Source organism: Apaloderma vittatum, unplaced genomic scaffold, assembly GCF_000703405.1.
Source record: "Apaloderma vittatum isolate BGI_N311 unplaced genomic scaffold, ASM70340v1 scaffold22810, whole genome shotgun sequence".
NCBI classification, from domain to species: Eukaryota; Metazoa; Chordata; class Aves; order Trogoniformes; family Trogonidae; genus Apaloderma; species Apaloderma vittatum.
The window spans coordinates 23,220-46,711 of record NW_009695381.1 but is presented as its reverse complement, the minus strand read 5'-3'; the positions used below and the strand labels follow the sequence as shown (position 1 = coordinate 46,711).

Sequence of the window (23,492 nt, the reverse complement as noted above, 5' to 3'; positions counted from 1 at the left end):
GTGAGCCTGCTGAATTCACGTGAAGTGATAAATTCAGAACACCGGCCATCTGCCAAATCTTTATAAGGGCACCAGCACACATGAGCACCAGAAAAGTGTTGCATGACTCTCCCCACATGTGAGAAGGCAGTGTCTGCTGTACAGACACAGAGACTACAAGATTATAGGTATACATGCTGAAACAAGGGAGTTGAGGTTGATGTCTCAGCTGTTGGTTCAGCTTGTCACCCGAGTGTGTGTGAACTGCATGAGGGAATAAGTGATTGTAATGTATGATTAGCTCTCTGTGACTAATAAACAGCGGTTTGGCTCTATTAGTAGTAAGAGCTCAACTTACACTCTGTGTCGGTCCCCTTTCAGGGAAATTTATATACTTCTCCATTTCCAAACAACAAAAAAAGTATTTATCCAATGTTCTAATACTTTTTTTTGCAAGGATAAATGCAGTAGCTGCCAATATTTTTCTCAGAATGTATGCTGTGGTATCAATCCTTTCCTCTTCTCTCTTTTCTAAACTTGCCAGAATAATTCAGTTAATAATGAAACTGACAAATAGTGAAGGAATATTAGAAAAGGTAAGTAGCTGTTTAGCTTGATGGAATGAGTAAAGTCAAAGCTAAAATAATTTTATTGTTTAGTGTGGCAATGATAGGGGAATTTACTAAACACAAGCATTTCATGAGAGTTTGGGCTTTTTTAACCATAGGGTTTTTTCACATGCAATTTGGTTCCTTCCCTTTCACTTTACTGAGAGGAAAAGAGATCCACGAGAGTCCAAAGCATTTCTTTTATAAGGATACTTTGTGTATATTGTGCAAATGAAAAGTCATTTTACAAGCTACCAGCAAAAGCACTATAGTATGTGTGCAAACACCGAAGACTGAAGGTTGCTTCTGAAGTTCTAACCCAATCATCTGTGAAATACTGGGTCTACTCAGCTGTTTTTCTGCATGTTTTAGGTTTATGGTGCTGCTATTCAGTTTTATGAGCCTTATCCCCGGGAGCTGCTAACAGAAAAACAACAATTGCAGCTGGGTCTTCTGACGGCCGTGGAAAGGAAAGTAGTTACTTCCAAGTCCATCAATTCCAACAAATGCATCTGCCTTCTCTCACACTGGCCTTTTTTTGAAGCGTTTCGAAAATTTCTTATGTTCATCTACAAGCTCTCTGTGTCTGGACCTCATCCTCTTCCCATTGAAAAGTATGTAAAAGAAATGTGGGAAGGTAGTTATATCAGCTCAAGAAGTCATGTGATTTATACATGCCACACTTACTTGGCTGGTGTATTTGCTCCATCATTGTCCTTGCACTGTGTGGCTTACATTGTACTTACAGAAATTACTGCTGCTTCTGTTTAATAGTAGTGGCTCTTGCATTGCCAAAAAAGTGAACTGCATTTGACTGTGGCTTTTTTGTTAGAATATGTTAAGCCTGTTTCCCTTTCTCTTAGCTACATCAAGCACAGAAAATGGCTAAGCTATACAATACATGCTAACGTTTGCTAATCCTGCGTTTTAGTTAATAAATATAAGTTCAGGGACTCTGTGCATTAGCAATTAATATCTATGTCTGTTTCCAGGCACTGCAACTAATGCAGATTGTGTGTGTGTTTAAACTCAGTAGAGGATGCTTTTTATGGTCCTAAAAGTTTGCTGAAGTATGATAATACCTTCAAAACTGTGTTAGCCATTGGGCAGTGAAATACAGTTTCTCTTAGATAAGCCCCATTAGAAACTCTGTGGAGTGGGGTTAGACTGCCTGGGGTTTTAAATGGCTTGCCTAAATGCCAGTGTGTTCTTATCTTTTGCATACATATCTGAAGCTGCCAGTATTAATTTTCACGCATGAAATGTGAGTGAATGGAGCTTCTTTGTTTCAGTTTGCATAAATGGGCTCTTAAAGTTAGCAAAGCAGCAAATAAATCTTAATAGCCTTTCTAAAACATGGTACCATAGTAATTCTGAAATGTGATTAACATTGTTTGCAGTCCCTGATTAGTCCCTGGTGCTGGTTTCCTGACATCTTGTCTTCTTTTCAGGCACATATCCCATTTTATGCACAATATACCTTTCCCTTCACCACAAAGGCCAAGAATTTTGGTGCAGGTAAGCAAAACATTTGCTTCTGTTTTTAGTTACAATAATGACAAACCCTCTTTCTTGCCTTTGAAACCTTACTTTCTTCCTTTAAGTTTTTTACTCAGCTTCGAATACCCATGTGCGGGAAGGGAGAGGGGAGGAGATGGATGGGTTAGCCTTCTCTTTCACTGGTAAAAGCCTGGGGTAACTTAGCAGACCTCAAGCAGTGTGGATGGCAGCAGCATCCTGCTTGCAATTTGAAACATCTGCCATGTATTACTTTTCATTTTATGGGCACCATTTACATTACCTCTTGCGGGGAAGGGTGTGTTTTACTTGTACACCCACTACTGTGGGTCAAAGGCTAGTTCCCCAGGGCTCTGTCTCTTGTGTTTCTCTGTTATTGCCTAGCAGCAGTTACACGTTCAACACTGAGTCACAGACAATTTCCTGTAACTTCTGAGAATTGTTTCAGTGACTAATACAAGCTCTGTTGACCTAGTAAACACGAGTCCTAAAGACAGTCTCTGATTTTCATCTCTTGTGTGACATGTGACTCTGCCAGGCAGTTTATGAGACTATGGGTGTACTTTTATATTGGAGTATTATACTTTAGTAACTTTGGAGTTGTCCTTATCAATCTATGCTACTTTATGTGTTTCAGCTTTCTGCCCATGATGCATTAATATTGTCTCAGCCAGTTTCTACACCATTGCCATTAAGGTATCATTATTAATGCTTTAAATGTATGCTGCTAAAAAAAAATCAGAGGCAAATAGGAAGAAATCATAGAAGGAAGCCAAACATTAGTGCAATATTATGAGGTCTTAGAAATCTCAAAACACATTTATAGTGTTACATAATGTTGTCTTTTCAACATAGATCTGTCCCATGTGTAAGGATAATATCACTAGTATAATTGCCAGATTAAAATAGGACCTCTGAAGAAAGAAGGCTGGTGAGGAAAAAAATACATGTATCTATTTATCTTGTATTTTCTGAGCTTGTGTTAGTAAACACTTTTTTTTTTTTTCAAATGGCATAGTTAAACTGTTTGTTATCTTGCTTTTTATTTTCCTTTTTTTTTTTAATTGAAGGGAGATATTTACATCAATCAGGTATGGGAAATAAGGCAAAGCACAAGTGTGCCAGAATTTCTGAAATTCAAAATTATACTGAAAAACTGGTGTTTGTGCTTGAAGGTTTATGCAGTGTCTTGGATACTGCCTGCATCTTCCAGGCTGGAGCTGCCTATGATTGTGACATGGGGTTTTGTTTGCATGTTTTTAGTTGATTTTTTTTGTTTGTTTTTAAGTTAAAACCTAAAGTATTGTCCCTTTGAAATTTTTTTCCTCCCCTTAGACATTTTCATATAATATTCTATATGAAGAAGAATGACCTGCTTAATCACAACTATTACACAGCCTCTTAAATAAAAAATTGCAGCCAGCCACCAAGGTGCAAAGTAACATATAGGTATTTTTCTAAGGACAGATTTTACACCCTTATGCTCTTACGGATGTAATTACAATTCCTAAATGTGCACAGTCCAGACAAAATACGTGAAGTCTAAACTGTAGAAAATAAAGCCATATTGCTGACAGAATGATGGCCTGATTTTACTTGACTAGTATTAGGATTTGATACTGTGATTCTAATATCAAATGGCTACTCTAGCTCGTAATTTTTGCCTGAGGTAACCCGTGATATGAAACTACTGGTGTTACTTGTGCACTTGGCTTGTTAACTAGTAAGATCTGATTCAGAAAGACAAGATACCTGTGCATACATGAGGAAGAGTGCCATAACACAAGCGCAGCAGTAACATGGTCTAGCATGTTTAGCAATAGAATTTGAATTTAGGTTTCTTTGTGGCACTACAGGTCTCATATTGAGGAGATAGCTATTAGATAGGTCGTTATTTGATGTGTTATTCAACTAGTTGGTCCCGAAACCTTATCAATAGTTTGATAGTAGTGACTGACTTTCTTTCTTAAACACTGTAACATTCTTATTCTCTTCCCATTTTTCACCCACCCTGTAGTGGAGCAAACTTTAGCACTCTACTCATGAATCTTGGACCGGAAAACTGTGCCACTCTGTTACTCTTTGTATTACTAGAAGGCAAGATCCTCCTCCATTCTCTTAGACCAGCTGTGTTGACAGGAGTTGCTGAAGCTGTAGTAGCTGTAAGTACAAAGTATTCTGTACAGCATTGAGAGAAATCGGTTCAAACTTCACAGTTGTTCCAAGGCTTATTTTTTATATTGAAATTATTGATGCACTAAATGATCGTTTTTCCAAGCAACAGCATTTAGTTTAAGTGCCCTAGTGTGTATTATAACTATTATATCAGCGTTTTTTGCATAGATAGCTAAGAGCTCTGCTGTATATAAGTGGTCAACCTTGAAGACTCTTTTCTGACAGTGTAACAAGGCTTTTAGCAATTTCATTTCAACTTGCTGCATGTAACTTCTTGGTTACTGTGCTGCCCAGAGAGGTGATGGAGTCTCCTTCTCTGGAGACATTCCAAACCTGCCTGGACACATTCCTGTGTGACCTACTGTAGGTGATCCTGCTCTGGCAGGGGGGTTGGACTAGATGATCATCTGGGGTCCCTCCCAACCCCTGACATTCTGTGATTCTGTGTTTTTATGGTACAGTATCTGTTGTCTTGTTTTAACACATTGATTTCATTTAATTTTTCCTTCAGATGATATTTCCATTTCAGTGGCAATGTCCATATATCCCCCTCTGTCCTTTGTCTCTGGCCACCGTACTCAGTGCACCTCTTCCATTTATTGTTGGAGTTGATTCACGATACTTTGATCTGTACGATCCACCACAGGATATTGTGTGCATTGACTTAGACACAAACATGGTGTACATGTAAGTTCTGTGGAGTTTTTACATTTATCTGTAGATGGAGAGATTGCTGAAATGCTCAAGAGATAAAACTATTAACACTGTGTTATCCAATGTGGTTTGTTGCTTACTGTCCTCCATGCTTTGTCTTATTTCTAGTACTTCATAGCAAATTAAATCTCACTAAGTCCTCAACACCTGGTCATGCCTGTAAAAATGTGATGCATATGTTGATAAAAGTTTAGTAACAATGGTAATGTGTTCTGTTTTTTTATTCCACTTCTAGTACTTCTTTTTAGGGAGGTGAAACAAAAGCTGGATAAGAAGAAGAGCTATGTTGATTTTTATTCTTTTTTCTGCTCCACCATTTCTTAAATTTTCATCCTGATGTACCACATTTGAATTTGGTTTGCCCATGGTCAGTGACTGTTGGTATGAACAATTGGTATGACTATTGGTGTGAGCACTTTAGGACTCTTCATGACTGCTTTTGATGCTGTCTTGGACTTGAACACTTTGTGTTAGTGTTAGTAAAGACTATATGGGCCATTTTTGGTGAGATCAGTCAAGCAAAATTGATATCTTGACTACATTAAATCTAAAATACTTTCACTTAATTATTGTACTTTTAATGCTTTCTTAAATTGAAGGATTCTTTGCACCCTCTTGCGGAGAGGCTAATTCAGAGTACTGTTCTGGTTTTCTGTAATATATCTAAATGAGAGTACAAATAACTGAATTGAAAATTCAGTTGTTTCAGGTGTTTAATTTAGTAACTTTATGAATTACCTTTCAATTCTAAATTGATTAGATCATAAATAGAAAAAGTTGTCAAAGCTAGTTCAAGATGAGAGTGAACACCGCTAAATTAACTGCACATTTTCCCTGTGAAAATAGGAGTTTTACTTCATCTCACACCACTTTTTAACTCTTGACTTTTGTTTTTACTAAATTGAGTGAGAATTAACCATTTGATCTATGTGTCAGTTGAACACTTTCTTGATTTTCATTGTGTCAAAAAGACCTTTCCTCTACTGAAGTGAATGTTTCCTTTGCATTACTGAAATGCTTTGTTTTATTAGTAGCACCAAAGGAAGTAGTAAACAATGGAACAGCTTGTGTTTATTTTTGATTTGTTTTTTTCTCCTTCCCCTGGGTCTCCTTTAAAAAACACTGCCAAAAGCATTTTCATCACCATATATCAAAGCTTTATGCCACCAGAAGAATAATTATAATAGGTTTTGTGAAAGAGATAACTTGTTTATTTGAAGATATTTGCAATTAAAAACACCTGAATGTTGTCATTCTTAAGTAGAATGGAAGTTGAAGAGAGGGTTGCAGAAAAATCAGGGAGATAGAAACAGGGGATTTAACAGGAAGACAAGAATGTCAAGATCCTGTTGTTATGACAGCTAGAAAGACCAAGTACCAACCTTACCTGGATTGGTTACGAAACTAAAAATCCGCCAGTAGCTGTCCACTTATGAGACACGCAACTGGAAAGATTTTTGGCCAGTTCTTTTTACTAGCTTATAAGTGAATTTCTCTTTCAATAGTCGTCTGATATTTTTCTTTTTTCCCTTTTCCATTTTGCATATATCTCCCCATTTTTCATGTATCTCATCTGTACCGCTTTAGAAATTTTTTTTAATCTAGAAATGAGGGTGTTTTTCAGTGTTGGAGATATGCAGGTAAAACCAAATCTGCATAAAGCACTTTGTGTTGAAGATCATATAGAATTCTAAAATAATGTGTTATTAGTAAGTAAAGTTTAATGTTCCATTTTATTTCATCCGTGCCTGTTTCTGCCCCTCTTTACTTCTGTGGCAATGCTGCTTTTTTTTTCTTTTTTTTTTTTGTTAGATATGAAAGCAATTAACAGTGCTGTTGCTAACTTTGAAAGATTGCATCACAGAAGAATAACATTTGAAAAATTGAATATTTCCTACTGCGTCAGTCTGTCTAATGTCTTTTTAAAGCAAATTTGCTGCTATCTTTCGTATGATAGAGCAAAGTTTTGTTTACTGCCAAAAAATACAGAAGGCCTCTTATTCATTCAGCATCTTTCCTAATGCCTTTTTTTGGATGTTTTTAACTATGTCTGTGAAAGTAACATTGAATGCTAGTTAAGGAAAGTAGCCTTTTTAGGGCAAAGAGTTTGTTTTATTTTTATAGCAGGATTTTTTTTTCTTTGCATTTTTGGAACGGTGTCACTTACATTGTTTATAGCCACGCCATTATGGCGGGGAAAGCAGTGGGCAAAGGCATCTGTAGGCATGCATTTTTTTCATTAACTCCTGAAACTTTGGCTTCCTTCTTAAGTTAGTTCTGTGGTGATGTTAGTTGAGCAAATAATAATTGAACAAACATTTTGCTGATGCAGAGTGCAAAACAAGCAATGACAGCGTAGCCCGGGTAGTAATAACTGATTAGGTTTTGTGGTCACAGTGTTTGTTGTACTCCCTGTTATAGCAGTTCGAACCCCCACCTCGTGCCTTCCAGAAAGAGGCGCAGGAGTTCTCAGGCTTTGCTTCCTACTCTCTCTCTTTATATTCAGCCACTTAAACAAGGTCTGGCATTGTACCCCTTGTCATTTCTAACAGAGATGAGCATCCGTTTAGGACAATTTACCTCATTGCTTAATCAACCACGTAACTTTCAGACTGTGAACTGAATTCCCGATCTTCATCGTCTCCACTAGTCTGTGGTCGAAGCCGGGACTGAGTTGCCGTAGATATGCTACACTCTACCGTGCCACCATCGAGCTGCCAGACTGGTCTTCTAGCATTTTGTAGTAACAAGTTCATGTTGTATTCCAAACTGTCTTTATTTGTACCAGTAGCAGTATGAGAGGTTTATGGTAGCGTGGACTATGGTAGCACGGACATAGTAATCACATACAGATTAGTGTGCTTTATTTTTATCAGTCTTGTGAATAGCATTTCTGATAGGGAAATCAGCCAAGGAAAACTTTGAGTAAAAAGTCTAAATCAAATCTTAATGCAGAACCTCCTTACAGACTGGAGAAAACTCTGCTCAGAGCTCAATTTATACTGTTCTGTATCTGAGGAAATAAAATCATATGTTACGTCAGTCCTATTTTTTATTTTTGACAAATAGGGACAATAACAAGTTTTCTTTTCAAAATAATTTATTTCTTTAGCTACTTAGTTGTGAAAATGAAGCCACTTAAGGATGTGGAATTTTGCTTTTTTATATGGTCTGTATTTTTGATATCCTTTTTTCTTTCTCTTGTGTTTTAGATCAGATGATAAGAAGAACATCAACTGGAAGCAGTTTCCTAAGAAGCCATGCAAAAGTCTGCTCAGTACCTTAAAGAAACTGCACCCACAGCTGGCAGCAGGTGAAATATATAAAATAAAATGAGAAGGGATAAGAATAGAAACTTCTGAGAACAGGGAAAGTAAATATTCAAAGAAAACTACTAAATTTTTTGAAACACACCTATGAGTGTTAAGTTGTGATTAGCATATAAATGTAAGGACTTCTGTCTATCATATGTGATGTGTATTACTATTTTTAGACTTTATTTTCTTTGCTGTCACTCCTTAAAATTTAAGCCTTTACTCTCCTTAAGCCTTTACTCATCATTAAATTGTATTTGAACAACAATTCAGCTAAAATATGTTTGTATCTTGACCTAAACCAATGTGGATATTTCTGATTAAAAACAGTAGAGGAAATGTTGTTATGAGTAAAATAGTGTTGAATAGCTCAGGTGTTGCACAGATACTGCTGAATATCTGAGATAATGACTCTTCTACAAAAATATAAATACAAAAATTTTGACAAAGTATTTTGTGAAAAGAAAAAAATAAATCTGTCAATCTGTCTGTCTTCAGCCTAATGGTTGGACAGGTAAAAGCAAAGTTAGAGCTGAATTAACAGTTTTCAAATAATGTTTCTTTCTGACTGTAGATAGGCTCTTCAAGGTGAGCTGGTTCTGAGTATGTTAGGTTGCATGATTATGGACAAGGAGACAGTGATATCCTCATAGTTATACAAGATATAGAAAATTTGTAAATTATGGAAACAGAAAAGTGCATTAATTAAGAGATAGGTGTTCATTTTGCTAGATTTATTTTGTGGGTAGCCTTTACTTCATCTGTTATAAAGCCTTAAATTTTCGTTTTGGTTTATCAGCATGTCATTCCATGCAGTTTTAACTTGAGAAGAACCAGTGGTGTTTTTTAGATAGGTACTTTTCCTATTTTGGCAATATTATAATAGATACCTTATAATATTTATATATAAATACAAGTAAGTATTTGTATTACCATAATTTATATTTTTGTTAGAATAGAAGATGTGGAACTGTGCTTTTCAGCAGTACCTGCTACTGTTTTTTTAAAAGAGTGCAAGAGTAAACTCTGAATATCATCTACTTGTTTCTACCCTTTGGTGCACTAAAATGTTAGAATTTTGATTAGAAAAATAGTTCTAGGCCTTTTCTTTCTAGTTGTGCAATCTTCAGAAAAGGGAATATATGTCCCTTTGTGTTCATGTTGATACGTTACTGAAAGACTACATTCAGTTGGGTATGTTGTAACGTGAACTGAGCTGAGATCCTCCTCGTTGTTTCATGTCCCAGAGGACTGGATAAGTTAGAAAAACACACAATCAGCTCTTGAGGTAACTTGCCTTTTATATGGGCCAGATCAACGGGAAAGTAAATCGCAGGATTTCTCATGTTTATCACTTCTAAGTATTAGAAAGAAAAATCCATCTTCAGCATCTTGCAAAAGTTACCTGTTTGAACGCACTGGATTTTAATACAGTATTGTGTCACTCGTTGCTAGTACACAGGAAAACTCAAGAAGGCTCTGCAGTGGAGATGACTCCTATTGAGGCAGATTTCTCCTGGCAGAAGAAGATGATAGAACTTGAGATGGAGATCCAGGAAGCTTTTCTCCGTTTCATGGCATCTATTTTAAAGGGTTACAGAACATTCCTCAAGCCAATCACGCAGGCACCTTCAAATAAAGCAACTGCTGCTGATTCCTTGTTTGATCATCAAGGTGAGGATAAGGCAAACCAACTGCTGATAGCATTGGCAGTGCTACAACTTCAGGGTCGAGGAGCTGTTTAACTTTAAAAAGTTGGAGTTGCCCTTGGTTGTACAAATCTTGCCAATACTTAAAAGTACAATTTTATACAGTTAAATTGTTTCAAGTTGTTTAGAGCACAGATATACGCACACGGAACGGCAGTTTTGCAATAGCTCTGTTATTTTAATCTTCCAAATGCAAGTAATGCTAAGTAGTTGTTTTTATTGATAAAGCAAATAATTTATGTTAATTTGTTATGGAACTCATAACTGGTATTTAGTTGTGTTTTCCTTTTTACAACCAGGATTTTTAAAAAGCAGAGACCGTGCCTATACAAAGTTCTACACGCATCTCACCAAAACACAGATATTCAGCCGCTTTATTGAAGAGTGCAGTTTTGTGAGTGACAAGGATACTGGCTTGGCATTTTTTGATGACTGCATAGAAAAGGTGAAAAACATACAGCAATACTATTAAATTAAATTAAATTAATTTTGTGTTATTGTCCTGTTTTTCAGAAGTAAACGTAGATACCTTCTGCAGCAAATGTGTTGAGGGATTGGGCTTCTTGGTTGGTATTGCTGAGTCATTCTTAGTCTTCCTGCATGATCGTCATCTGTATTGATGCAGGAAACTTTCATTAAAGCCCTGTAGGATGTCAGGCTGTTAGATAGTGTGAGAAATACCAGTAGCTGATACTTTAACACAGTGCTGTCCATGTCTTTCCTTTAAATGTTAATCACCCTCCCTCTAATGCAGAATTAAGTGCACTGCGATGTTCTGCACTGTTGCCCTTTTTCGCACAATTTAAACTTAAAACATAGAAACGTGTCTAGCGTACCATTTGTAGTCTGAACTGATTTATGTAGGAAAGATCCCCTTCTGTCGCCTGTATTTTATATGATAAAGGTTGCTGCCACTCATTTTTTCATTTTGAAACAAAGTCTCATCAGCGTGACTCTGGTTTAGATGAGTTATGGATTTTGCAGCCTCATCTGCAAATGCCAAGTTTATGATATAAAAATTAGGAGCTAGAAGATTATACGTATTTTTTAAGGTTTATGTGTATGATCCTTTCTGGACAGAACCTTCATTTTCATTCTAAGTTCTTATAAAAAGGGTCTTTTATTCAGTACTGATTCCAATCAAATTAACACTTGTAAACAGACCACAAAATAAGTGTTTAAAAATTTCCTTGCCTTTATTTTTCTTTCTGCTGAGTATGAGATAGACATCTAGAGTGTGCTTTGTTTAATATTGTTAATAATTTGGTATTATTGCAGGTTGTTAATGTGTTGCATGCTTAAATTTTCACATTGAAAATATCTGCAAAGGAGCAGTTTCTTTAAATTAAACTAAACAAAAGCACTTTCCTTTAAGAGATTTACGGGTTTGAATTTAGTAGATAATGTCAACAGGTTGAAAGCATACTAGTTACTGCATTTCCTTACTTTCAGGAAAGAAAGGATTTGAAAAAGATTAATTGCTTCTACTGTAATTTGAAAATTGAGTGGTTTTTCTTTAAGGTTTCAGTGAATTGACACAGGTGTAATATAATTATTTTAGATTTTTTTTTAGAGGAGAAGAAACACTATTTTTTTTTTCTCTTTTTGCAGCTCTTTCCAGACAAAGGAACAGAAAAAGGAGAGAAGGTACTTTGTCTTTCAGAATGTTTAGGAATATCTGATTGTGAAATGAAAATGCAAAGACAAGGCTGTGGACTTGATATTTTTGTAATTAGAACAAATATAAATTATTTTATATATTATATATGTAGTCAAATACAGTATATATTAAATATATTTTTACATATACTAACATAATTAATCTTTAAAAGCACATTCTATCCCAAAGCCAAGCTCTGTACTTAGAATACCAACTCTGTTTTCAGGTCGACGTAGATTCTGTTGAAGATGCAAGGTTGATTGAGCTTGATGAGTCACAAAAAAGTGAACACACTGTGTTTATAATGCCACCAGAACCTCCTGCTGATGACGGACAGGATCGAGTGCCAAAGTACAGGTACAAGTTAAGCAGGCACATGCAGTGAAACTAAAATGCTTATAATATTAAGCAGGGCCGATGTTCTGTATTGATGCAAGACTTTCCATAATATAATTCTCAGAAGAATCTTAAGAAAGATATAAACTGCCCAGATTCCAGTAAGTTTCTGAAACTGTAGAAGTCAATGTTTAGCTTGTGTGTATGGGGCATGGGGATTTGTTTTTAATTTTTCATAACTTCTTGACAACTTTATAGTAATACTTTTCTGTATGTGTTCAGTGTCTTTCTTCCTGTTTGAACCATTTATGTGTATTTTATAGCAACTGCAGCGTGCTTTGTTTCACAGTGGGAATGACAGAGGGTGGGTAATGGAACTGTCCAGTACTATGATCTGCAGCTGATGAACCAAAAGAATAGAACACCCCCTCCACTTTTCAGGCTTCTTTCATTCAGTATTTTTCAGCCCTGTGCAGGAAGTCCGGAGTTTCAAACACTCTGGGTATGATTTTTTTTCTTTCTGTTTCTCTTGGAGATCATGAAGGTTCTGCTTCTAACAGTTGTCCTTGGTGATCATCATTTGTGCTTCCCTGACCTTCATGATACGGATACCAGTCTGGTTCTTGTTCCATTGTCTATGGAGACTTAGTGTCCAAGGCATCGTCTTGTGATATCTTTGTGAATAAGACTAAAAGGATCTTGCTATCTTCTTTCTTTTTTTTTCCCCCTCCTTTTTTCCCCCCTGGTTCTTTATTCTCCTATTTGTCAGTTCTTTGCATGTAAGTCATCTTTGTATGGCTTTCCTGCTATCGGCAGGTATGGAAAAACTTGATATTTTGGTTTTTGTTTTTGTTTTTAATCATCTATATAGCTATAAAAACTTTCCACGACTAGATTCCAAGCTCTTTGACAGGCCACAAGAACTCAAGCTGTCCTTCAGCAGACATCCAGCTGGAAGCACCATTTCGAATAGTCCAGCGCTCATGGCAAAGAGGACAAAACAGGTCAGCTGTTGTACTGTAATCACTGTGTAAACACTGAAAGATATGAAAATTTTTGGTTAAATTGTCACTACCCGTTTATACTAGAAGTTAATGTTGTTGGAGGTTAGATATTTGTGACTATTGAGAATCAACACTTGCAAAAGAAAGAAACAAGAGGCAACAAATAAATTAGCACCTGAGCTTAGAGTCTGTTGTCAAACCCATTTTTAAGCTTTAGAAAGATTAATTCTTGGACTAGTTTTCGCTTGCAGGGAGCCTTAATAAGAGTGGTAAGGAGGGAGCTTCAGTTGAATGTTTGTCTAAATGCTTACTTTGAAAAAGCCCGTGTCTGAGTTAATAATGGTTTCTAGATTCAGGATGCTACATATTTCTCTGCTTTTTTGTTTTGTTTCACCCTTACAGGAGATAAAAACAGCCCATAAATTAGCCAAGAAATACTACGTAAGCCCCCCACAGTGGGCTAAGTGTCTCTTCAGTCATTGTTACAGCCTATGGTTTATTTGTCTGCCAGCTTACATCAGAGTTGCACATCCCAAGGTCAAAGCACTGCAGCAGGCTTACGATATTCTAATTAAAATGAGGAAAACTGATGTGGAACCACTAGATGAGGCAAGTGTGAATAAAAAATGTTACTATAAATATGGAATAGAAGACGATGTGCAAATATAGCATGCCTCACTGCTACCACCGTGTTAAATGTGCTTACACTTTGACCTGTTTTAAAGCCGCCTGGAAATGACCTCAGAGAAGTCTGCTTAAGTAGAGCAACTGGAAATTCATTTACATTTTCATCATCAGCATAGTGTCTGCTGGGTCAAGTACTCCAACTGAGTGTTGTGAGTTTTCTCCTAGACTTCTTCAAAAGGAAATTCTTGAATATCCCTATTTTTTCAATGCGCTTCAAATTAATGCTATGCAACCTTACTGAACAAAAGGATAAGGGGTTTGTGTGCAGCCTACCATTCTTTCAGTAGTGTTCACAGGCACACAGCAGCAAGTTACCCTGCCTTTTGCTTGGGTATTTCCTTCCCTCCTTTATTTCGCAAACAGAAGAGACTAGTGGAAAAAGAATCGGCATTCTCAAGAGTGTGACTGCTGATGTTATTTCAGCTCCTGTGATTCCCCGTTTAAGTTTTGCTCCCTCTTCTGGCTGTTGAGTGTTATGTACTGAGTAGCTGTTTATGCATGACTCCCTTTTACACGTGTTGGAAATCAGGAAAGAGCTTATGTTATTTCAAAACCCTTGTCATCAGTCCATTTATGCATTTCTGTATCCTATCAGGTCTGCTACAGAGTTGTGATGCAGCTCTGTGGACTGTGGGGTCAGCCTGTTCAGGCTGTGAGAGTCCTCTTTGAAATGAAAAATGCTGGAATACAACCAAATGCCATCACCTATGGTTATTACAATAAGGTAAAAGAAGTCTTGACAGGGGATACTGAACCAGTGTCTCTAGTGCTTTTGTCACTCCCCTTGCCCTGTAACATGTTTTGAAGATCGTTTTTTACAGCTCTGTACTTGGATTTGCTGCTTCTGTTGGGCAAGCAGTCATTCTGGACATCCTCACAATTACAATTCACTGGTTCTACACTGTGTGGTTTTACTCTGTTCAGTTGACATACCCGTGCTGTTTGCCTAACAAAAAATTCTGTTGAAATATATGTTTATAGTGTTTGCATTTCCAAGTTATGGAATCTGACTAGTGCTTCTGTGTCAAAACCATCTGTTACTCCATATATCCTTTAAGGTAGCAGTATCCAGGATGGATGAAGGCTGGAACTGGGCTAGTTTGAGTAGCCTCGCTGGTTTTCCTTTATGCCCAAGTTCCTGTAATATGGTCATGAATCTTCATAGTAAAGTAGCAGGAAAGGAGCTGCTACTGTAGTCTTTGCTATGGAGCATGTAAATAAGAACAAACCCAACCTTATTTACCTAAAGAAATCTCTATCCATCATTCATTGTTACACAGCTGTTGTATCCAGAGCTGTGGGATGAAAGGGGACAGAGCTCATAAAAGGGAACAGCTTATGAAAACTCAAAACATTTGTCCTTCTTCACATGGTTGACAGGAAATGCCTTTTTCGAGTGTGGAAAGAAAAGCTTTTCACTGTACTGTGTCCTTAGTGTAACTTTCTTACTGTTTTTCTATTACAATGTCTCTTTCTGTAGGCGGTTTTAGAGTCTCCTTGGCCTAGCAGTAACCGCAGTGGCATATTCCTGTGGACAAAGGTACGAAATGTGGTTCGTGGCACAGCACAATTTAGGCAGTGCTTAAAGAAGTCAACACAGAGCCCACGGGTACCTGTGACATCAGGTAATAAGTTAGTTGAAATGGATATATTTCTGCTGAACAGGAGCATGACGTGCTTTTTGAGGGATTGCAGCTAAAATTCTGGCTTTTACAAGTGTAAAACATTTCACTGTGTATAAAAATTGGTAATTGCCAACTTGATGCTTGAAACAGTCTTAGAACATCTCTCGCATGCTGAAGAATTAATTGTCTGGATTCCGTTGCTAGAATTTCATGTTCTTATATTTTATGTGCAAGCAAAATTGTTTACTGTTGCCTGAAGAGGTTAGATTTGTTAAATCCTCTCTTACTAACCAGCTCTCATTCATGTCTTTAGCTCTGCGGAGTACCACGGGTGGAAGTGATGGGGACATGGTGAGCCACGGTAGCGTGGATAGTTCTAATGATGCTAACAGTGGGGAGCGCACACTCTTCGTCAGTGACTTAGTCAGGCTTGATTCCATTGATAATCACTCTAGCACAGGTACTAGATTCTGCTGGGTTTCACTACTAACAGTCCCCTGAAAAGCTGTATTTTCTAGCCTCTTGTTGATTTCCCCTCTACCTTCCTCTTTTGAGGCTGTAGAGAAAGAAGCGTGGAGTGAAACTATGTAAAGAAAAAGAAATGCACTGTTGTTGAGTGTTATTCCTTTATGAAAGATCATGCTGCTTCTTTAGTTTAGAGTGAACCATAGATGAAATACTGTCGTGTTAAAATAAATGCCTTGCCATAATCTCATGAACCTTGCTTTTTGTACTACTGTTCAGAAAAAGGTATGAATTATGAGTCTGTTCAATTTGTACATATTGTAATTTATTCATAGAAGTGATAGTCTGTGTAAAACCTTTCTTTGCATTAAAAGAATGGAAGTTGCTGAAGTGATTAGAAGCTAACACTTTGAAATGATACTCCTTGATGGTAATCCAGAAAAGCCCAATTATTAGCATTCCTGGAATGAACATGTTAGGTTAGGTTATAGTAAGCTACGCTTTTCAAGGCCATATTAATAGTTGCTAAATTAATAGTGGCCAATTAATAATTGCTAAACTTGGAAACAGATAAAGAAATTATCAGAACCTTGGCATAATGGACACCCCGGGAATGGAAAACCAAGTGTTAAGCTGAGGAAAAACTCTGCCTTAGATGTAGCGTGCACTCTTCCAGACAAACTGGAGTAAAAAGATTGCTCAGAAAGTTAATGGCTTGAAATGTCAAGACAAAATTCATGGTTCTTTGTACCTGCTTTAGTACTGATTACATCCTACCTGTGCACAGTCTCAACTAAACTTCCTTTCTGTGTGTACTTCAAAACTTAATGTACAAATGATTCTTGCACACTCTTTGTGTTTTTAATATCTTGAGCCTTTCTGTAAAGAGAACTTTTGAGTCTGATTCCTGTGCTTCATCTGATATGCCTGCCTGGATTACTGAACTTCCCTTCTCTCTGCTCTTTGTTGCTCTGCTTTTTGCTCTTTGCTGTCTCTTGGGTGCCGCATTTGTCCTTGGCTATCACGGTGTGGGGTGCAGACTTACATGGTGTGAAGCCTTGGATGCACGTGTACATTATTTCTACCCTTGAATGTTACTTCTGCAGGTAATTCAGCCATTTATTGGTAGGGTGTTTTCACTTCTGTGCCAAGCAGGGATGCTAACATTATTGAAATGGTGATAAAGTAACGACTGAAAACCGCCAGAACTTAATTTTCTGTATAAAAGGTTTTAAATATAGTAGCCAAATGTAATAATTTGTGGCTGCTCAAGGTTTTAATTTTAATTCTTTTTAACGTGTTTGCTCTTTGGTAAAATAAACAGCAGTAATATGTATTGTAGATAAAATGTGTCTGTGACTCAGGTTTTGTGGAGCTTCCTATTACCTTTCACACTCAGTAACTTACACTTGGATTATTTTAAATACTGTCACATAAAATAGTCCTATTTAACATGTGGGATACGTCTAATGCAGTATTTTGTATTTTTGCATATGCAGTAGCACTTCAGGTGAAAAAAAAAAAAGGGTATCTTCCTGGATTGTTTCCTTTTTTGACTACTGTAAGCTATACATAGGTAGATAGACATTTGTTTCAGGGATATATTTATTGTTAGAAACTTGTTCAATTACTGTTGCATTTTTGTAGATGCATTTGAGTCTTTAGCTTGCCCAGCAGTGAAGTGATTTCATGCTAACAAGAAAGGAAAGGAATATGAGAGACGCAGTGTGTTAAAAGTAGTTAGTAACTGTATTGTTCCTGGGGGAATAACTAGTATTTAATATAATTCAAAATTAAATTTGGTGTAGCCTAATTATCTCTGCTGTAACCATCATCAAGTAGGTCTGTGCACAGATTAGTCATGTTGTTTGGTGTTCTTACTACGAACTTGCCTCACAAAACAAAATGTGAAAAATATTGCAGTTCTTTTATTTTCTTACTGAAAAAGACAATTTAGGAAAGAAAAACAAATCTGAGGCATGTGTTTCTATTCCTTCAAACAGGTGGTCAGTCAGATCAGGGCTATGGGTCAAAGGATGAACTTTTAAGAGGTGATGGGGATAGTCTTCATGCAACTGAAACACAAGTAGAGAAAGCTATTTCTTCTAAAACTGAAGACCGAATAAGAGGTTAAGTATGCATGTTTACATTGATTGAGGCTTTTCGTAATAAATATGATTCATGGATTAGACTACCACAAATACTTATTATATTGAATTCATGATGTTACCAAGGTTGAAAGATGACTATATGAAGTCTGGTGGACTACTTCTATACCCTAGACAATAACAGTGGAGTACAGATAGGTGAAAGTAGGCTTTTATTAGACTAATTTAATAGAGATGGAAAAATTGAACAAGTGCTGGTACACACAGTTCCTTTCACTTGTATGTTTGACCATTTTTTCAGCTTTACCAGATGGGCTAATAAAAGGCAGTACTTTTTCCTAGAAACTCTTCCCAGATGTAGAAAATATTCATTTCCTGGCTTCTGTCCAGATTTTGCCATTAGTTTTTCTGTATTTTGTCTTTCTCATTACTGAACCTGTTTCATGTCTGTGTTACTAGGTCCTTAATAAGGCTTCTAAAGCTGTCCTTAGACATATAGCCCTGCCTGAAAATCTTAGAACTGCTGTTCCTTTGGTTAGTGGAAAAAATAGTAAGGGGAGAATTGGCACATTCTCTAAGCTTATGAACAGCTAAGCACTTTCTACCTAATAGTGTTTACTTTCATGTCTCCAGATATTATTTCCAGGAAATGCTCAATACCTAATAGGACTGATCCTTTAGATTGTGATTACATAAGGGAACAGTGTTTGAGTGTCTATTTTCCGTAATAGCACAAATGAAATTATTTAGTTAAATTAACTAAAGTTCACATTCTCTTTCTTGTAGAGGTTTGTACTGAGAAATCTGATGAAAAGCAACAACTGAATATAGAAACTCATAGTCCAACAGAGCCACCTTCTTGGGGTAACAGTATTGTGAAAGTTCCATCTGGAATTTTTGATAGCGGTGGAAGGAAAAGCAGTGGTGGTGAGTCACGAGTGAAACAACTTGCTCAAGTCCTGATTTTGTGCTTTAGTGTTTTGCAATCTTTTTCATGCTACGAAAAGAAACAAAACTTTTATTCAAGGTGCAGAACATTTGCACAACATTTGCTTTCCACCACTATCCTTTGCAGGTAACTTAGAAGGAACCTGTGGATTCAAGGGTTGGAAATCACTCTTGAGTAGATTGACATCAAGATTTTCCATGTCCCGCACTGAGAGTATATCAGTAATGTATTAGAAAAACAAGAGAATTAGGGTCTCTGTTCTTGATTTTGTCACCTAAGCCTCACTGTCCTGGGATAAGTGTCTTTGTTCCTGTGGCTTATATAGCTAATGTATAACTTGGGAAGAATGCATGCTGGTTTTGTGACATATGAAATTTATTTACATATCTGGAGCTTTATGATGAGGAAGACTTACAGATATATAAAAGCCAAATCTCGGGGCTTACTTTCTCCTGCCTTTGCCTGTCCTTAACTAAGGCAATGTAGTCCAGCTTGAATGTAGCTTGAGAGCAAAGAACTCATGCAAGAAGTTGCCGAGAACCTTTCTGGCAATTATGAGAGCTGATGACTAGTCCAGAATTGGCATCAGTGTGAGACTTAGACATCCTCCAGCAGTGGATAGGGTACATTGGATCCTCTTTTACCCTCTTTTAGAATCCTGATATAATAGGATGGTTTTTGCCTAGCTAACTGTCATGGTGTGAACCCACACAGCTGGCAGCAAAGAACCACGCAGCTACTCACTCACTCCTAACGCCCTGCTTTCTGGGATGAGGAGGAGAAAATTCAACAAAAGGCTTGAGCATCAAGATTACAGACAGGGAGAGCTCACTTACAACTCGTGATCACTGGCGAAAAACAAAGTAGACCTGGGGAGAAAAAATAAATGTCTTTTAGACAACAAAACAACCATCAGTTAGGACAATTAGATCAGAGTAGGACAGTGAAAGAATATATACAACTACAACTTTAAAACTCCCTTTCCCCCCACCTCTCCCTACTTCCCAGCTACCTCCTCGCCACCAGCAGCATAGCAGGGCAGGGGATGGGTGTTGCGGTCTGTCGATTACGTATTGTCCATGCTGCTGCTTCCTCCTCAGGGAGAGGACTCCTCACAGTCTTCCACTGGAGACAGGCTCCCTAGAATGTCTCCAGCATGACTCCTTCCCCCATGTTTGCAGTTCTTTCCAAACCGCCCCTGTGTGGGTCCCTCCCGTGGACTGCAGTCCTCCCAGTGATGGATGGCTCCAGTGTGGGCTTCCTTTGGAGTGACATCATGTCTCGGGCACAGTCCTCTGCTTCAGCATGGGGGCTGCTACATCCTATGCCATTTGCCACCATGAATCTTGGTCTACAGGGCCTCATCCTGCCATCTCACCACAGGTTTCAGCGAAATCTCTGCTCTGGTGCCCTTCTCCCTGTCCTTCCTCACTGACCTTGGTGCCTGAGTGGTTGTGTGTCTCACCTCCCATTTGTCTCCAAAACAAAGAACTCCCCAACACAAAGGAACTTTCCCAACAGGTTTCCCAACAGGCTTGCCCACCCTCCACTGCCAAAACATGATCACCAGACACAAACCCAACACGCTGACACAGCTTTCTAGGTAATAAATATTCCCACTTCTCCTGAGGAAATGAGATTATTTATAAGATCAGTTCATTTCTTCCACATGCTAAATTTAATTATCTTTTTCTAAGTATGGCTGTGTTATAAACAAAGTAATGGTTTTGTGTTGTGCAGACACACACAATAGATGTCGGAACCAGAATGAACTATGGAGTTTGATGTGTAGATCTATGAATATAGCTCCGGGAAAAGAAAAAGAAAAAAAAAAAGAAGAACAGTCTTGATTTATAATTGTACTTTCCTTTAGTTTCTGGATGCAGTGCCTATACTCTGCTGGATGTTGGTACAGGAAAAGGAGGTAGAAGCTGTAGAAGGCTTTGACTTCAAGGAGTCAAAGAGTAGATGACTTCTGGTCTGCAGGATACTTTTGCAGCCAGTAAAATAACTTATAAATACTATTGTAACTCCTTAATGGATAGCCTGAGATTGTGGTGGTCCTAGTCTTTTCACTGGTAAGGAGATAAGGAGATTTCAGGAAATAAATGTTTTTGGCAGCTGTGGATACCATATTAATACATTTTCTCTTTTAGACACTGGTTCTAGTCCACTGTTCATAACTCAGGATTCAGTTGAAGATATAGTGTTTGGTGATGTTTCTCCTAAAAAAACAAGTGAAAAAGGACAGAAGAGGCAGAAACTCTTTTCAGAGAGAAGCTGCAGTTTCAGCAGTGAAAGCAGAGCTGGAATGCTGCTGAAAAAAGGCAGTTTGGACTTGCATTCTAAAGAAATAGCAATAATGATGGGAGCAGATGCCAAGATCCTAACAGCAGCTTTATCGGGGGCCAAAACTTCACCCTGCCATATGAATAAATCCCACAGCTTGGAAAGTATCGTTGACCAGCAGGTTTCTGGCGTAAGTAGCACTTGGAGTTGTGTGACTGAGAGTGATTGGGAATTGGAGCATAGGTCTTCACCAGTGCTGGAAGAACCTGGGGAAAGACAAGAGCATCTTGAGAATGAAAGAGATGAAAACATGACCACAGTGGAAGACACAAACCTTGAACAGTCAGCAAAGTCTGAAAACCAGAAACTAGAATCCAAAGATGCAACTACTAAAAGGAATAGCTTTTATGGAGTGGTTAAGCCTGTTGAAAGGGAAGATGTTGAAGTAGGCTTGGACCCTTTGTCTTTGCTGGCTACTGACAGTGTGCAACCAAGGCATCTGGAACCTGAGGAGAAGTTGATGTCACCAGTTGCAGCACGTAATTTGGCAGATGAAATAGAAAGCTATATGAATCTGAAGAATCCATTGAGTAGTAAGTTTCCCAGCATGGAACTGCACAAGCCAGATGGAGAAGCAGAAGCCTCTGGTGCACTTGGTCACTCCCAAGAAAGGAGGTCAAGCCTGCCTTTGGATCCCATCCTGCCGTCCCCCAAGTCTTATGAAAATCGGAGAAGTCCTTCTGTCTCCAGATCCAAAACATTCACTGGCCGACCAAAGCAACAAACTCATCCACGAGTTCAAAAGGAGCGCTCTTCGTCTTTGACAGGATTGGGTCGTTCTTCTCCGCATGGCTCATTGGGATCTGTTGTAACAACTTTATCCAATCTGAAGTTAGACAGTATACTGTCTGGACCAAAAATGGATGTTCTGAAATCAGGCATGAAGCAGGCTGCCAATGTGGCCAGTAAGATGTGGGGAGTTGTAACTTCAGCATATAGTTACTCAGATGATGAGGCAAGTGTTTTTCAGTATGAAAAATCTGCAGAGACAGAGGCATAACTTCTGTGTCCAGAATATTGGTTCATGAGGTGGTGGTTTTCATTAAATACTAACTTTTATTAGCTAATAAAAAATGTATTTTATATATGGTGGAGTTTTCCTCTGTCATAAAAAAACCAAACACCCAGACAAAAGCAAATTAAATGGTCTTGATGCAGTAAACTTAAATTGAATTTTTGTTCTCAGACTTCCCCCGATTAATTTATTTATCTTTACTATTTATCTTTACACTAGTAAGAATAAAATTATGTCATCTTAAAAAATTACATACTGCCTATCTTATTTTAAATAAAATAAGAAAAGGTTGTGAAAACAAATCACATAAGAAGTCAGGCTGGTGAGGATTAAAGTTGGAAGATGTCAGTGACAGCCTGAGATCTAGTAAATTCACTCATCAGGATTTTGGAAAAGTGTTGTGGTTCTTGTGTGAACACAGTTGATTAACAGAGTCTTTTTCAACTTCCTGCTTTCTGTATACCTGTTATGGTCCCTCCAAACATAGTTTTCTCTCTTAGAAGGGCCTCTGCTTGATCCAGTTAAACCCGCAATCTGGTGCTTGGCTTCAGGGATCTTTCATCTCCCTTCTTAAAGCTGTTAAGACAGCTTCTTGTTTCCTTTTTCAAATTCTGCTTCCTTTTCCCAACCTCCATAAAAGGTGGGAAAGGGGAAGATAGCTGTGGCTTTATTTCTCTGTGAAGCAAATGTAACTAATGTTACTAATAGAGTCCATTCTATTAAATTGAAAAAAAAATCAGCTTAAAGCAGATTTTGCCTGTGACAATGGAAACTCACTGATTTGCTTTCTTAGCTAAGCTTTTTTTCTGGTGACCTTTGTTTTCTAGTGTGCCTTGCTATTGTACTGACTATTCTGTAGAATATTGTTTAATGGCACATCATTATCCCCTTAATGAGACTTATTTTAATTTCCTTCAATGTTCTCCTCATTCTCTCAATTTTTATTTCTGCAATTTCCCCTTTTTAATATCCTAATTATTATACTTTGTTGCATCCCATGAATTTGTGACAGTGTTATTGCTGCATCATTTCAGCTGAAATGTTTCATTCTGAAAGCAGGACTTTAACTTGGACCTTTTTTCTGATAAATCTTTAATTTTGTGCAATGTCTGCCAAATCTCAATTTCTGCATATTTTTTCCTGTTTCTCCTGTAATGTAGAAGTTTATATCCCTATTTGTTTGTCACTCAGTGTGATCTGCAGCTAAGTACTTACACTGTTAAAGCCTTACATTTTTCCAGTATCCTTCTGGTTTGCCCAGTATCTTTTTTTTTTTT

At 37.6% G+C, this 23,492-nt stretch overlaps 1 protein-coding gene across 1 annotated transcript in view; it reads left to right on the top strand.

Annotated features, from left to right (window-relative positions):
* Window positions 1-23,492, top strand: part of DENND4C (DENN/MADD domain containing 4C) — a 49,719-nt gene that overhangs the window by 9,203 nt on the left and 17,024 nt on the right. Inside the window, exons 5-21 of the mRNA XM_009871202.1 lie at window positions 960-1,201; window positions 2,039-2,105; window positions 2,743-2,801; window positions 4,123-4,267; window positions 4,792-4,967; window positions 8,207-8,307; window positions 9,764-9,982; window positions 10,317-10,462; window positions 11,629-11,664; window positions 11,904-12,034; window positions 12,885-13,017; window positions 13,420-13,626; window positions 14,300-14,428; window positions 15,185-15,329; window positions 17,798-17,923; window positions 18,689-18,823; window positions 21,008-22,155. Of these exons, the coding sequence (XP_009869504.1) occupies window positions 960-1,201; window positions 2,039-2,105; window positions 2,743-2,801; window positions 4,123-4,267; window positions 4,792-4,967; window positions 8,207-8,307; window positions 9,764-9,982; window positions 10,317-10,462; window positions 11,629-11,664; window positions 11,904-12,034; window positions 12,885-13,017; window positions 13,420-13,626; window positions 14,300-14,428; window positions 15,185-15,329; window positions 17,798-17,923; window positions 18,689-18,823; window positions 21,008-22,155 (3,345 nt within the window). The remainder of the gene's footprint in view (window positions 1-959; window positions 1,202-2,038; window positions 2,106-2,742; window positions 2,802-4,122; window positions 4,268-4,791; window positions 4,968-8,206; window positions 8,308-9,763; window positions 9,983-10,316; window positions 10,463-11,628; window positions 11,665-11,903; window positions 12,035-12,884; window positions 13,018-13,419; window positions 13,627-14,299; window positions 14,429-15,184; window positions 15,330-17,797; window positions 17,924-18,688; window positions 18,824-21,007; window positions 22,156-23,492) is intronic.